This window comes from Etheostoma spectabile, chromosome 13 (assembly GCF_008692095.1).
Source record: "Etheostoma spectabile isolate EspeVRDwgs_2016 chromosome 13, UIUC_Espe_1.0, whole genome shotgun sequence".
NCBI lineage: Eukaryota > Metazoa > Chordata > Actinopteri > Perciformes > Percidae > Etheostoma > Etheostoma spectabile.
In genome coordinates, this window is record NC_045745.1 from 20,905,198 (window position 1) to 20,921,282 (window position 16,085).

Below are 16,085 nucleotides of genomic sequence, written 5' to 3' on the forward strand. Positions count from 1 at the left end.
CACACACACACACACACACACACACACACCTCCATGGATTTAACTGTGCTATGTTTCCTATAGTCCAGAGCTATTAAGATACATCCACTGTACGTGATGATTCCCTGCACTGTTGCTGCCTCTCTGGCCTTCATGCTGCCTGTGGCCACACCACCCAACGCCATCGCCTTCTCTTTTGGAAATCTCAAAGTGATTGACATGGTGAGTTTCATGCACAATCTGTTACAAGAATCATTAATGTGAGCAAGGTTGAGAAGATCTAATTAGAGAAATATTGATGAAGGACAGGTGACTAAACCTTTTTTTAAGAGATACTGTGAGTCTTTTAAGACTTTTAAAGACCTGCATGTACCCTGATTTATTACCTTTACTCACACTGTATTCTGATCACAATGTCCCTGTCTGTTCCTTCAGGTGAAAGCCGGCTTCATGCTGAACATCATTGGAATTTTGACTGTTAATTTAGGCATCAACACCTGGGGATATATCATGTTTGACATGGGCAACTTACCACATTGGTTAAACACTACTTCCAACAGTACGGACATAACACCTTGAGTGAGGGAGGGCAGAAAGTGAGACGGAGAAAGTGAATGACATAGAATTTTTTTCAATGTTTCTCCATTAAAAAAAGCCTAAAATGTTCATGACTAAATAAGCAACACATTTAAAAAAAAAAAAGAAAAAGAAAAAAAGCTTAAGAGGGGAGTTAAGTATCACTTAGCAGTGGTGCACCACATATTCACATACAAACCTGTATGACTATAAAACCTTGGAAGGTCTTGGAAAACACAGTGATTGATTTACAACCAAAACTGTGATAAACTTAAAGCGCTATCAGACTACTAGACACACTCTATCTGTTAGTGTTCAGTACTTCCTTGTTCATCCCAGTGACAAAAAATGAAGTGTTCATTAGATAAAAACTGAGGTGATTTCCTTGTACACATTTCCCTGAATGTGACTGCATGTCATTGATCTATTTGTCACTCACAAATGATGCAAAGATGTTAATTGTATCAGTTGATTTAACTTATTACTATGGTCCTTTTGTTGGACCTTAATTCTTTGTTTTTTGTATTAGTATTTGTCACATTGTTTATACTATAAACAATAATTTAATTTACATTTCTTAACTTTTGGTGATTATTTGTAAACATGCTCTTTAGATGAATATGGGCAAAAGCAACTAAAGAAATATTTTGACATTTTGGGAAATACGCTATTAGTTTTCTTGCAGTGAGACAGTTGATACCACTCTTATAGTTGTATGGTAAATGTGTAACTACATACACAGCTGTATAGCTTAGCTTTGTCGGTAGGTAAAAAAAACCTACCCGCACCTCTAAAACTCACTAATTAACATTTAATGATGTTGTTTTACCAATACAAAAACAGTGGTGTAAACCAAAATGAACTGTTTTACATGTAGTTATTGTACAGAATGAACAAGATATAATTCATTACCTAGTGAGCATTAGACGTGCTGCTATAGTCAATTTTGTTTACCTTCAGCCAGGCCAGCTGTGTTATGGGTCTTATGCTAAGCTAAGTTAAGTTACTGTCTCCTCAAAAACGGGACAAACATGAGAGTGGTATCAATCTTCTTATCTAACAAATCCTTTCCAGTAAGAAGGCCGACATGTACACAAAGTGCAGGCGACACTGAAAAACATCCTTTAGTATTGAGGAAGTTAAAACACAAAGCTGCACGCTCAACTTAACAGCAGCAAGGTGCTACTGTGCACAACTTGCATAAGTGAGTACAGATAAAAAGGTTGAAGGATAACTTTGAGATAAGGGCCTGTCTACAGGTTATGATTGTAACAAAGGTCAGTATGCCTATCTACTGTGGTTATTACAGGTAAATGTAATAAACTCAACATGTACTGTAGAGGAGAGACAGAATGTCTTAGCAGTGTTTTTTTTAAACATTTATATAGCCCTTTGTATTCTGAAAATAATGCATCATCATGTGAACAGTGTGAACTCTGTTATTCACAATATTAGGAGTCAAGACACCGATTTCAAAAAATCCCGTAAATCTTTATTTTTACCAACATTTGAATCATCAAAAACTTTACATGAGTTTAAAATAATTTGTACACGACTCACAATTGGTCATAAATAAATGTGTTCTACATGTTTTACATTTTATGACATATAATTCAAGTCAATCTGTTTTTATCTCAGCTGGCAAATTCACTACTTTTAGCACATTTGCTACTTTATTTCCTATACATGTAGCTCACAATCAGCCCCCAAAAAGTCCCCTGGATTTTAATCACTTCAAGCTAATGACAATCTAAATCAATTTCCACCCTTCTCTTGTGTTGATCTGAACACAACAGCTGCAATTAAGTTATTTCAATTACACTGGCTGCATTTCTTTATTGACCTGGCTGAACTAGTAAATAATTTGTTTTAACACACTTTCTGTAACAGGCGGGTGGAGTTTAGGGCAATTTAAATAGAATCACTAAACTGACTATAACGTGATTCAAATCACACATTATGTGCAGATATTTTGAAAAAAATATAGCTTTATGGATCCCATTTGGGTCAGGTTGTGTCTCCACACAGACTGAGAGGAAGCCAAGTGTGCATTTTACAATTCAGAGTTGACATAAGACAGTTCAGTTACTGATTGCCTGTGTGATAACTGCCCTCAAATAACAAGAGATCAACACACTCAGGTCCTAACTCACCGTAATGTGCCTGAAAACAATGAGACAGAAATGACGGATCATATAGCAGCAATCACATAACTGACAAACAAGACATGGACATCAAAGACATGAGGACTGCCACAGAAACAAAACTTAGATCACAGATCTCACAGATTTTAAGGGGATTTCTGCTACATTACCTCAAATCTTCCTTTTTGCAACACACATCTGACTAAAAAATATCTAATAATATTTACAAATGCAAGTTTTCCTTTTCTTCTCTCATTAAAAGTTTCCAAACAGCAACATCTTTAAACCTGGACACACAAGTTAAAGGTTTTCACAACTTATTTATTGCCTAAACTATCGCCTTAACATAGCAACATGAGGCTGTAAAAGTACAACTAGTACACAGCTGACAAAGCTGCAGAGATGTTGTGCTTTCAGCAAAGACAATGAGCACATGCGCCCTACAATTAATACGGGTCACATGACTCAAGAAATAAATAAGGAACAAAAGGGAGACATAAACAGGAAACACGTCTGATGAACCAGCTACTGCTTACTGTGTAGAAAAATGTGCCAACAGGTTTTAGAAATCTATTCGACCTCTGCACACCAGATGACCACATTATTGTTTAAATATTTGTATTTTTTTGACAGACAGTCATACAAAAGTACACAAACACACATATTCACTCATTGAATCTGAGAAGTAGTTTCCCAAAAACTTTGACCTAAGTCCTAAAAACACACATTTTTAGATGCAATGTTTGTTCCTTAACACTAACGTGCAGGAAGGAAAAAAAAAGAAATTTAATGAATATTTGAAGAGTTTTTTTCTTTTGAGAGCAAAACACCATCTGATATTTCCTAAAAAGTTGGTCCCTTGCTGGTTTATCATGTCACAAAAACACTTTGTAACAGCGAGGTCACACAAGCTGTAAGATGTGTGTGTTTTTTTTTTTTTAGGCTTAGCCACACACATACACACACACTTACTTTCTAGATGACGATCTCTCAGCTGAAGAAAGACAGAAGGAGAAAGACAGAAGGAGAAAGAAAGAAAGAAAGAAATAGAGAGAGAGAGAGAGAGAGAGACTACTGGATTGACAGGATGTTTAATCCACCAGTGTGCTCTGATCGTCCCTTAGTTCAGTCCGTACATCCACGTGTCTCTCATGTCAGCGTGGCGTGTCGTCTCTACGTCCCGCCGTTGTAAGAGTAGTCCGCCTTGTTGTGCATCACCAGCTTATTGTCCACAAAGTAGAAGCTGTCGGACTGCGTTTCGTATGGGTGCAGGACCATCTCTCTGACTATGGGCAGAAACAAAAACGTCACTGCTGTTAGAGCATTGGTTCCCAACCTAGAGGTTGTGCCCCCCAAAGGTTCCCAAGATGGTTAAAAGGATAAAAAGGAATAACACACATGTTTTATATGTGTGTTTTAAGCTATGCTAGCAGCATGGCTGACTTATTCCTCTAGCACCACCATGAGGTTGACATTTGTGGTTTTAAATAAAATGAAATCAGCTTTAGGATATATTGCCATTAAATTTAGTACAGAAATTCCAGTCAGCCTCAGCTGTACTTTATATTAGTGCTAATTAGCAAATGTTAGCATGCTAACAAGCTAAACTAAGATGGTAAATACGGTAAACATTATACCCGCTTATCATCAGCAAGTTAGCCTTGCTATTGTGAGCATGTTAGCATGCGGATGTTAGCATTAAACTCAAAGCACCGCTGTGCCTAAGTACAACATCACAGAGATGCTAGAAGGGCTGTAGACTTGTTTCTTTGTGAAATACACTGGATACTATCACCTCTTTAGGACACTAAACAAATCCTTAGAAAAAAAAAAAAAAAAAAACCTGAGAAGAAAGAATGTTGAACTGCTCTTGTGAGCCCAAACAAGTGTGCAATTAATCGTTTACTCAATTAACAGAAAACTAATTGCCAACTGTTTTAATAATCTAGTATTTGTGCCAAATGAGCTACAAAGCCAACACAAAAACATGTAGGCCTACTTACTGATGTCCTCAGACAGAGGTGGGAATTCATAGATGTGTTCACACGTGTTCTTGCTGCTGGGCATGCAGAAGCCAAACTCAAAGTCAAAACTCTTGAGCAACTTCTCTCTAAAGTAATGTCTCTCGATCATCCTGAAGTTTTCTATCGGCTTGTCTCCGACCGTGAACTCAACGCTGGAGGGTTGAAGACAGACAGACAGAAAAAGGTGAGTGATACAGAGAAATCCCAGACAGCACAACAAAGCGAGAGAGAAGACACATCCGTGTAAATAACAACATATTGTAACTTACGTGGCTCCAACTTGTCGCAGTCTGAGAAAAGCGGGGGTGAACTGGTAACGTACAAATCGGCCGGCGTTTGGGTCAACTTCCCTCTTCTCTCCTGCTTTGTCTAACATTTGTGTGGAACGGAAACAAAATATAATGAAATAACACAAACGTTTTCCTCGGGCTGAATGTGGTTGACTGAAAACAAACATGTTACTAGAAAGAATATTAATGAAAGTACTAGGTTTATATTCTAGTTCATGTTTGCTACAAAAAAAATTGGTTTTGTTAGAGAATAAGCCCCAAAGTGATGGGAAGGTACTGGGTTTGTGTAGTGGATGTGTGCAGCCTGCTTGTTTGAGGCAAATATATAAGGTTTGTTTACCAACTATTAGTGCTGTCAGTTAAACGTGTTAAAGGCATTAACGCAAACCCATTTTAATGGTGTCAATTTCTTTTATTTGCGAGATTAACGTTCTTTTTGGCCTAGCAAACTTTGTCGTTTTTTTCACATGCTGTTGCAACAACTAGTAACGTTAAAAACACACCACCACACCGGATCTAGCTAGACCGGAATAACAAGCATGCCGCGCACACTTGTTTGGGCTTGCGAGCCGGCCAAAGAGTAGTAACATTACCCCTAACGTTTTGAGTGGATGGCGAGCACGAGACGCCGAAATGGATGCCAAAACAATTCTGAATGGAAAGTTTACTTTTTTAAAGTTGCCAAATGATTCTATTGACAAGACCAAAGTGATCTGTGTGTTTTGTCGTTGTGAGCTGAGCTATCATCGCAGCACGTCCAGTCTGAAATACCACTTGATGGCCAAGCACACAGCTGATGCTGATTCTCCGTCCCTTCGTCAAAGTATTTTTTTCACCCTTTTACTGATGGACAGTGTTACATTGTTTGAGAGATTATTTGCTCCAAGTGCGAATGTTAGTGTGAAATTGAACACTACAGAGGGCTATATGCCAATGTTGTTTCCAATAAAAAAAAAAAAAGATTTGCACAAAGTAAGCCGATCCACCTTTCCATGTTGATAAGAGCATTCAAACGAGAGAAAAAAATAAAATAATGGGACATTTAGAATAGATAAAAGTGTGCAATTAATTGAGATTAATTGCGAGTTAACTATGACACTGATGCGATTAAATATTTCAATTGTTGACAGCACTACTAACTATTAATTACTATAATACTATTAAACATTTTCATGGTATAATAAAAGGTTAGGTGACAGAAATCCATCTCAATTGACTCGCCTATGGATGGAGGTTTGGTGATTTCAAACAGCACTGTGGCGGTTTCCATATCTCTGATCTTGAACCTGGTGAAGTCAATGTTGTAAATGTTTTCGTCTGAGCTGCACAGATAATCTGAGAATGGGGGAGAGGGAGAAGGAGAGAGAGAAAGAAGATGAGTTACAGATTAGACACAAATACACTTTTTTTTATAAAAACACATCAAGTAGCCTACATTCACTCCCTGAACAATAAATCATATAAAAAGGAAAGCAGTAGGCCTGAGTTCGAACCTCAATACTTTTTGGGAGCGATATGTGTTCATAGCAGAGGATGATGGTTGGTATCGAAAGAGATTTGTAGACTTTTAAAAAAATAATATATTTTTACTTATTCTTTGGTCAGATATTTCCTGATCTCATTTAGGAACCTTTAGATTATATTTCATTTAGGAAACGTGTATGATGCACAGAGCACTTCTGGTAGCTAATGAAAAGGTTTAAAACATGTTTGAGGTTACAAAAATGTTCTGCTCTGAAACTCTGGGACTGTATGAACACCACACACAAGGATCTTCAAACCAATTCCCACCACAAGAAGATCAGTTACTTTCTTATTATAATATTAAAAATATGTTGTTTGCAGCTATTAAATGTTAATTGATTTTTTTTATTAATGAATATATATAGCAAAGATATTAGATTGCAATTATGACTGAAAATAAATACTAGTTATGTTGTTTTAATGTTAACTGCTGCAAACTACTGCAAAAACTAAATTCTTCTCTTACAGTAACAAGCACTAGTTGCACCGCAGTCAGGAGTAGGCCTGCACGATCCGGGGAAAAACATGATTCACAATTTATTTTAGCTTAGAATTGATGTTATAACTCTCTCTGCCACGATTTTTTGGCAGTACCAAACAGATTTTTTTTTGGTACCTATGGCACACTGCGCATCACTACAAACTGTAAACATAGAGGCTTCAATGAAGAGAAGGAAAATTAAATAAGAATCAAAGTTTTTTATATATATATATATATATATAAGTTATTTGCATTCCTCTAATCCTTCCTGCACTCTCCAGGTAATGTGTCTGCTTATTAGCGTTCCCCAGCGCAACAGACACTTTGTTTCCTGCCTGATCCAATGATACTGCAGGCTGGCAGTTGTAACTGCAACATTTCTCTCCATCATCTCCACCTAGACCTGCTCCCTCCCTTACCTCACACCAGCAGCCACAAAGCTCAGACGGATTCAAAATAAATTAATACCTTTGGGATAACGTTTCAGGGATTTGAGAGTGGATCACTGCAGGTCTGAGCAGCCTCGACCTGCAATCGCTCATGTAACGTGAGTGATTACATGTAAACAGATCTGCGTTTGTCACAAGTCTACACAGTGTGCCCGCTGACAGCCGACCACATCTGTCTGCTCAAAGACCAACAGTAACAGCAGTGGACATCTAGCAGTACATTGAAGGATCATTTAATTGTTAATGTTGGCAGCTCTGACCGGCTAATCAACCCACCACCAGCTGATCTTTATGACATATTGACAGCTTCCATCCAAAAAAACGTGACAATATCCAGATGTTGCTATCAGATCCTAAGTGTGAATCTCATGCAGGTTTGCTTTTCCTATTTCTATAACAATATATTGCTAAATTGATTAAGTCAGTAACCACATTTTGTACATTTCTTAAAACAATAAATAAGGTTTTCCTTGAGGGACCAGTACAACAATGGATGTGATGTAATGGTAGGATGTGTGTAGGAACAGACTGGCATTTCACTTGAGGGGAAAAGGTCTGACTTGAAATTAACTGCTGATGCAACACACCTGGCAACTGACAATTACGCATGGCTGTGGCTATTGATCGCAACGGCATCATTAATTCATGACCTGTACCTGTAAACCATCACTGATATCAGTAATATCTCAATCATCATTACTAAACAACAGAAATGTGTTCAACAATTCATTTACAATGGCTTCACTAGAATAAAAAGATAATTTACACAAGGACACAAAATGATGGCTCCAATTTGAGAGAAAAGAATGATTAATTTGATCAAATTAAAATAGTGATGTGATGGCGCAGTGGATATGACATGCCTTTGGTGTGGGAGACCAGGGTTTGATTCCCACTGCAACACATCAACCAATGTGTCCCCGAGCAAGACACTTAAACTCTAGGAGGTGTGTGACCTTTGATATATATATCAATAAGTCACTTTGAATAAAAGTGTCAGCTACTGACATTTAATGTTATCACACAAATTAATTTTATAGTTAAAGTTTATAAATACGGCAACACCCTAATCAAGCATAATGGAATTTGTGATGATCGCCAGCAGCCAAAATGAGGGAAATTACTGGATATCTTTTCAATGATTAATAGTAGTTTACCAGTGTTGCCAAGTGTAAAATGTAAATGAGGTAATATGTAGGTCTGGACCAATTAGGTTGAAAGTGTTTTCATACAATTACTTACTTACTGTGTTACCCAACTGGAGCCTTTTTGCTTCTTGAATGGTCTTTATTTCCACATTAACTCGCCCTGAAGGATTATCTACACTACTCCTTGCGTGTTACTTCTCATGTTTATATATTTATGCCAAAGCATAGAACCATAACCCGAAGTCACAGCTTGTTGTCGACTCTGTTTACTGTATAAGCCGAGTGTTCCTGACAGAACTGATCTGATTCCTTGTGACACCGTGACGCCTTTGCTCCTCTGTCAGTCTGAATGCTGAGGTCGGCGCTGATCACACCACCGTACAACACAGAAAACAAACACCCTCAGCAGCCACATCATTTGAATGAATAACATACATGTATGGCTGCAAGGAGTCGTAGCGTTAATAATAGTTCTACATTTAGTGTGTGTTCGTCTTTGACACAACTCCTAAAAATACACGTAAATCCAGAATCAGCTAAGCTCTGCAGAATATGGAAAAACAGTCACCATCTGCAAATACTGGATACTGCAGGATATTACAGTAAAACAGAATGATAAAAAATATCAACAGGGCCATACTTTGGCAATTTTCAAGTTGTAACCTTCACTGATCATGACCCACTTGTTTTTCTGTACCGCATGTTTAACCACAACAAGCGACTCGTTCGGTGGCTCTGTTCATGCAAGATTACAACTTGGAGAGGTGATCTAGTGTGGGAGGAGAAAGGCACTTAGACCCAACAAAGCTCACATTGGATTAAAAAAAAAAACTGTTTAGTTTTGTATGAAGGCTAATCCAACTGGTCATTAGAGGGAGGAGGTTGAGTTAAAGCAACGAGGGGAGGGAGTAGCTGAAAAAACTGGGGTAGCTAAATAGCTTGAAATTCTGAATGACCCTCCCTATATTTTGACTGCCTGGTTTCAACATTTAACAAGCCAAATTACAGGAGGAAGATTCTGTTAAACAACATTCAGTTTACAGTAAACTTGTGTTTGAATAACAGAACTTTCTCAAATTCAGCTTATTATAAAGAAAAAGGCTTGAGGTATAACAATTTCCTCCCCTAAGCACTCTGAACTGCAATGAAGTTTGTCTGATAGCATGCAGGTGTAGAGGAGCGACGTAGATCTCGCTTTCACGCCAGGATTTTTTACTCTATTGGAAGCATGGATGAGTTCGAGGGCAACTGGATGCCAGGAATCTCAGTGTGACTGCAAGTCTCTCTTGTAAACTTACTGGGTGAAGAGCAGTTATTTTATGGGGAATCAAAGACTCAATGCAACAAAGTAAGTCATTGAATTGTTATGCAGACATTCTGAAGTATTGAAAGTGCTTCTCTTTGCGATTTTTTACCTTTTTCTTCTACTAGTCCATAGAAATAGCAGGAGAAGACTGCAACTAATGTCGCGACTAGCACACGCAAGTATAAATAGTTACGGTGCTCCCATGACGCCACACTGTCGGGAACGGCGAGTATGCTGTACCTGACGCATAACAGACCTGAATTTGCCTGCTGATGACCACAGTATCAGGGCAACAGGGCTGAGGTAAGAATGGGGAAGGATTCAAATGAGACGGTTTAAAAAAGGTTGGGTAAGGAAGAGAACCTGAGTTTGGTTTGATGGACTTTCATTGCAGACATTTCACATTTGGCCAAAAAATGGCCTCTGACATGTTCTCAGTTGCAATATCTGTGTTGTAATAATTGTTCCCCAATTATATGACCCATCTGCATCATGTCATAACAATTTTTTCAAACAAATAAAGTTGACCTTGTTTTATCACCAGCTACCCCATTTTAACTGCACAGTACGGAGCATTTAACTGCATCAGATCTACACCACTACTAAAATAGTACAAGCCGAAAATGAGTGCAGGCCTAAGTGGGTTATTTGAGCTCTGGGTGCTTAACAGACCTTGTGGGTTGAAATATAGAATGTATTCTTACTGATAATTACATGGGTATTTTGCTTTCACACTGAAGACCTCACAGTTCCACAGGTCGGTCACGTATAAACCAGTTCTGCTTGTACTGTATGAGTGCTTTTGTCACTCAGCGGACACAAAAATAGAGCTCACCAGTGTGAATTCTTTTCAAGCTGTGAAACTGCAATGGTTCATTAATATAATTATTAGACTGAGTTCAGCTCAATACTGACCAAAGTTCTAGCCATGAGCTATGTTGTAATCAGCTATTTCAGAAACTCCAACAGAAGTAATGCAACGTTAAAACATATAATGTGGCTACAGAATTAACTTCTCTCTGATTGGCTGGAAGGTGTCTGTTAAAACAATATATCTGAACACGTCTGAGTGGATAGGAATGCAAGTAACCGGCCAATATAAGTACGAGGGGTAAAAATAAAAAAATTTGCTCGTATCACAATTTCAACTTTACAGATTCACAGAATTTTTTTTTTCGTTTTGTAATGTTGTGTATTAGGGATGGGCCTAAAATTCATATTGTGATATACATTGCAACCTCTTGCAAATTATAATAGAACCATTTCAGAACAGGTTACATAGACCCTAAAGATAGCCAAACTGCTAAATATATTCATTTTAAAGAAAGAATTTTTGAGAATATTTATTGTGCAAAAATGTAATTATACAACATAATGTTGCAGATAAATAAAATTAAGTACTCTAGTAGCAGAGACTTTAAGAAAGAAAAAGCTTAAAAGTATTGAGTTTCTTTCCTTTAGGCCAAACAATTCTTAAAAGACACTCTACTTTTTTTAAGTCCCTGGTTCTTAAATGCCACCCAAGATGCAGAGAACAGAAAAAACTGATGTCTTTTTAGTTAAGGAACATACACTGTACTGCGAATACTTTCAGTATTGGGCAAAGATGTACAGATACTTTAAATGAAAACATATTTTCAAACAACGTTTCTTACCTGTAGCCTAATGTAACACATTTGGTTTTAATCACTTGGTTCGATTAAATGTAAATGTAAATGTGCTGTATTTATATAGCGCTTTTCCAGTCTTAACAACTGCTCAAAGCGCTTTTACATCTACAGGAAACATTCACCATTCACACACATTCATACACTGTGGCCGGGGCTGCCGTACAAGGTGCCACCTGCTCATCAGATAAACACTCACACACATTCACTCTCCGATGCGCAGCACCGGGGGCAACTCGGGGTTCAGTGTCTTGCCCAAGGACACTTCGACAATGACTGCAGGGGCGGGGATCAAACCACCAACCTTCCAATTGGCAGGCAACCGCTCTACCACTGAGCCACAGCCGCCCCAGATTAATGAAATGAAAACTGGTGTCTTGTTAATAAAAGGAAAGGATACTGTGAATTAGGGAAATACCTTCAGTTTTAGGCATGGCTATTTTGAATAAAGAAAATTATTCTAAGTGTAGTGCACAGATACTTCAAATGAAAACATAAAGTGCAAAATGAAAGCACAATAATTTTGTTTTTTATTAAAGACACTTCCCCATGTCGGGACAATGCTTCAATAGAATCTGACTAGACCAATGGTCTAACACCCAAAAAATATTCAATTTACTAAAAATGTAAGACAAAGAAATGTGAGTTGTGATGGGCATTTTTCAGCTTTGAACATTTTATAATCAAAATTAAGGCTGAAACTAACAATTTTACTGATTATCTTTTAATATAAGTAAATTCTTCAGTCAATGAGATATCACATAGCTAAAATGGTCATGTCTTCAATTGTTTTGTTCGACCAAAAGCCCAAAATCCAGAGACATTACATTTTTAATTTGATTAAAAAACAAAATCCTCTTATTTGATAAACTGGAATCAGAAGGCATTTGCCATTTGCAAAATAATCAGTTATGAAAATGGTGAGTCAACTAATCATTTTAGCTTGAAATAAAAAAAACAAATTGATTAATCTGAAGGTAGAATCCTACTGAAAAGATGCAGCTCACAAACTTTATGCTATTGCAAAGTCACTTTTCTGAGAATTTATCCAACACAAAGTTACCTCCAAGCAGCTTTTTGACTGTGAACTGTAATGTTTGGCTGAGCTAAGATGTCAAACGAGTCACAAAGCAACAGAAGGGCTTCAGGTTGTTTCCTGCTTTGTTCGACCACCACAAAAGGGTGTCAAGCAAGCGTGAGTGAGTTCATATGTCCATTTCTGTCTATGTAAGTGACAGAAATGGTGAAAGCACAACTACACTGTTAAACAAGGGAGCAGAGGAGAAGAAAGAGAGAAAAGTGGAGGAGGAAGTGTGTGGGAAAACAGAGATGCATGCTCCACTTGCTGTAACCACAGGGAGATGCTTCACGTTGCCGTAGTGATTCAAGCATGTATCCATGTTGCTGTGGCGATTCACACATGACTCCTCTTGTCTCCAGCGATGACGCTGCGAGATAGGAAAGTGAGAGTTTCCAAGACCATAACAGGATTGAGCGTGGGAGACAGATTCGTTACGTGTTGTCCGTCGCTGTGAAGCTGGCTAACGATACTCAACCTCGGGGATCACCAACAACAGACATGCAGACGAATACACAGATATAAATATAGCTAGACAATTAAAAAATAAACAGAGTACGGTGACCATCAGTAAAAGAGGAAAGGAACAAGCTGAGCCAAAGGATGTTCCCAGAGCTCTTCCTCTTCTCAGTAAGCTGCGATTATGGACTGGATGACCAAAGTCTCATTCCTCATCACAACAAACGTCCCGTATTATCTTGAGCTATATATATATATATATATATATATACATACATACATACATACATACATACATACACACACACACAGTATATATAAGAAAACGTTATAGCAATAAAGGCAAAGAGGAAAAGAATAAGATGATGAAAAAAAATATGATAATATTTGAAGGTATCTTGTTGTAGGACTAACTACAAGAGAGTAAAAAGCCCACCAGTACATGTAGAAATAAAGCTGGGAGAAAATCTGACTCCAAAAGTGTTTGCATGTTATCACACTCGGTATGTATGGTAACGGCCAATGGAACAGTGTTGTGTAAGTAAGGTATTACACTGGCCTTTAAATAGTCAAATGCCCTGCCGGCCACCTGTCAGGTAACTACTGGTTTAAGTTTAAGACCTGAGTTGGTGATAGATGTAGGTGTTCTTGTACACATAAGAGCTTCTTGGCTGCCATCTCTCTGTGTGTTTCTCTATAAGAGGCCTGTTTGAGATTTAAGGGTGAGCCTTAATTAAAAACTTTTTATATTCTGACATGATGAATACACACATTTAAATACACCATTTCAAGCTCTTTTCAACAGTAAGTGTGGTAATCAAAATGTTTTAAATGGCAAAAGAGGCCTTTAGCCATGAAAATATATACCAACTTTGTTTATCAGTGAATAAGCATGTAGTCAAAATTCACTCCTGCTGGACCTACAAGAGTAAAATTGACTACAAACACGTTAATGCATCAGTAGGGTGTATCAACGTCAGTACATTTCCAGGATAATTGCCCGACAGTTGCTGCGTCCGGAATTTGGGTTTGCAAAAAAGAAATGCAAACAACCCGGACCTTTTTTTTCTCCTATCCTAGAATGTGTGTGTGGAGTAGACCCAACTCCACAGCTAATGCATCAGTTACAATAATGAAATATATAGCAATGCAGTGGCTGTTTGTCTGCATAACAAATACTTTTACAGTTTGCTTTTAAGTGTTCTGCTGATAATACTTCTGTACTTTTACTCAGATTACAAATGCAAGACTTTAACTAGTGATCTGAGTAATTTGACATTGTGGCATTGCAACTTACTTTATTTTGAATCAAGCTACTTGTCTGCAGAATTAAACTGAAAACTTCAGCTATACCATTTGAACAGTTAAACTGAGTTAGAAGATATCTGTGATCTAGGTGTGGTCAAAAGAAGGAGGGTAGGATTATAAACACACGCAAACAAGACACCTGGGTGTTGTAATTCTCTTCTCTGGTTAAAGTGAACTTCAGCAGGAGACAACAGCTATACATGTAAAGCACAGGACGCATCCAGGCTGCTTAAAAGTATGACACCCTCAGTGACCCCAGCTCCCCCACTCTGCACCTTTCTACTCAAAGAAAATCATCCTGAAGTAAAGAGGATACAATGCAAGTCATGTATTTTTTGTATGTTTTGGCAATTTGGGACTCCTTAACTGCTTCATCAAGTCTTGTTCATCAACCCGGTTTGCACTTATTCCAACACTGCACACACGTTTTTTTAAGCACCACCTAACCCACCACCATAATTGTGTGCTAAACGTAACCTCCACACAATTATGGTAGGCTGACAGGTCACATAGCTACTGAGACTCCACCAAAAAAGGTTTAAAGCACATATACAGGTACAGACAGGTTAACATTTACTAAGGGTCTCTAGAAATGCATTATCATGTGTTTGAATAGGGCCTATGTATATTACATAAAGAAGGGGGAAACGGCGAAGACATGATATATGACTCATAGCCTACATGAGCTGTAACATCTCGACACCTTTGTCCTGCTTCGTGTCACTCCACAACCGATAGTGAACTTACTCTCTGTTATCTTCTGCAAGCCCAGAACATCCTCCGGAGTGATCACCGTGCCGCCTCGCAGGTCCTCCTCCATGGTGCTCGGGACCCCCACGTCGGTCGAGTTGCAGCCTTTCTTCACTTTCATCCCCGCCGTAGGCTTCGGGCTGCTGCCGCTACTGCTGCTGTCTGTGCCTCTGCCCGGATTATTACCGGCACCCTTCTTAGCGGTTGATGGGTCCTGGCTGCTGCCTCTGCGGGTACAAGAATAGCTCATTCTCCGCTCCTCCTCCCCCTCTCCTAACCCAGAGCTTCCAAGATACAAAACAGTTGCCTCCCTCTCCCCCTCCCGCCCTCGCCGAAGGATGCACAGTTGCTGTCTGTTATCCGGTGCCTAATTCAAATCGGCTTCGGCTGTTTGCAGTCTGTCTCCGCAGACGGGTTGCATGCAGCGGCTCTCGTTGGTTGAGCGCAATGTGCGGAGAACGGGCTGATGGTGTCTGCTGCTTTACTGCGCAACTGCTCTCAGATGCGCTATTTCGGTTGTGTCAAGTCAAGCTAGAAGTCTCTGGGGAAACATCTGCTGGGTTTGAAATTGGAAAAGAGGCGGCAGATGGCAGTTGCTGTCAAGGAGGGGGAGGGGGAGTCGCAGCAGGGGCCGTGCTGCTGGTGCTTCAACGCGCAATCTGCGCATTAACCGACAAATGCGCGCAACAATCCAGTTGACACAGCCTCCGGAAAAGAAGTTTTCTAATTTGCAGACTTTGAGCAAAAAGTTAAAATTGACAAAGACGAAAGACATTCTGACGAAAGGCAAACACTATTTAGTCAACCTACAGGTGTGCAATTGTCATTGGATAATTGGCTGAATGGGATTTCAAATCTATTGGATAATGGATCCAAGGGTGGGCGTTGCCAAAGTTGTCAAA

The 16,085-nt window shown here is 38.8% G+C and overlaps 2 protein-coding genes across 2 annotated transcripts in view; one reads left to right on the forward strand and one right to left on the reverse strand.

Annotated features, from left to right (window-relative positions):
- Positions 1 to 784, forward strand: part of slc13a2 (solute carrier family 13 member 2) — a 9,434-nt gene extending 8,650 nt beyond the window's left edge. Inside the window, exons 11-12 of the mRNA XM_032533132.1 lie at positions 64 to 201; positions 415 to 784. Of these exons, the coding sequence (XP_032389023.1) occupies positions 64 to 201; positions 415 to 558 (282 nt within the window). The 3' untranslated portion in view covers positions 559 to 784. The remainder of the gene's footprint in view (positions 1 to 63; positions 202 to 414) is intronic.
- Positions 785 to 3,488: 2,704 nt separating this feature from the next.
- On the reverse strand, positions 3,489 to 15,479 carry unc119a2 (unc-119 lipid binding chaperone a2). Its single transcript, XM_032533137.1, has 5 exons — positions 15,181 to 15,479; positions 6,235 to 6,348; positions 4,993 to 5,092; positions 4,703 to 4,875; positions 3,489 to 3,985 (listed from the first exon to the last, which is right to left on the reverse strand). Exons 1-5 carry the CDS (start codon positions 15,431 to 15,433, stop codon positions 3,873 to 3,875), a joined length of 753 nt encoding a protein of 250 aa, XP_032389028.1. The 5' UTR covers positions 15,434 to 15,479; the 3' UTR covers positions 3,489 to 3,872.
- Positions 15,480 to 16,085: the final 606 nt, after the last annotated feature.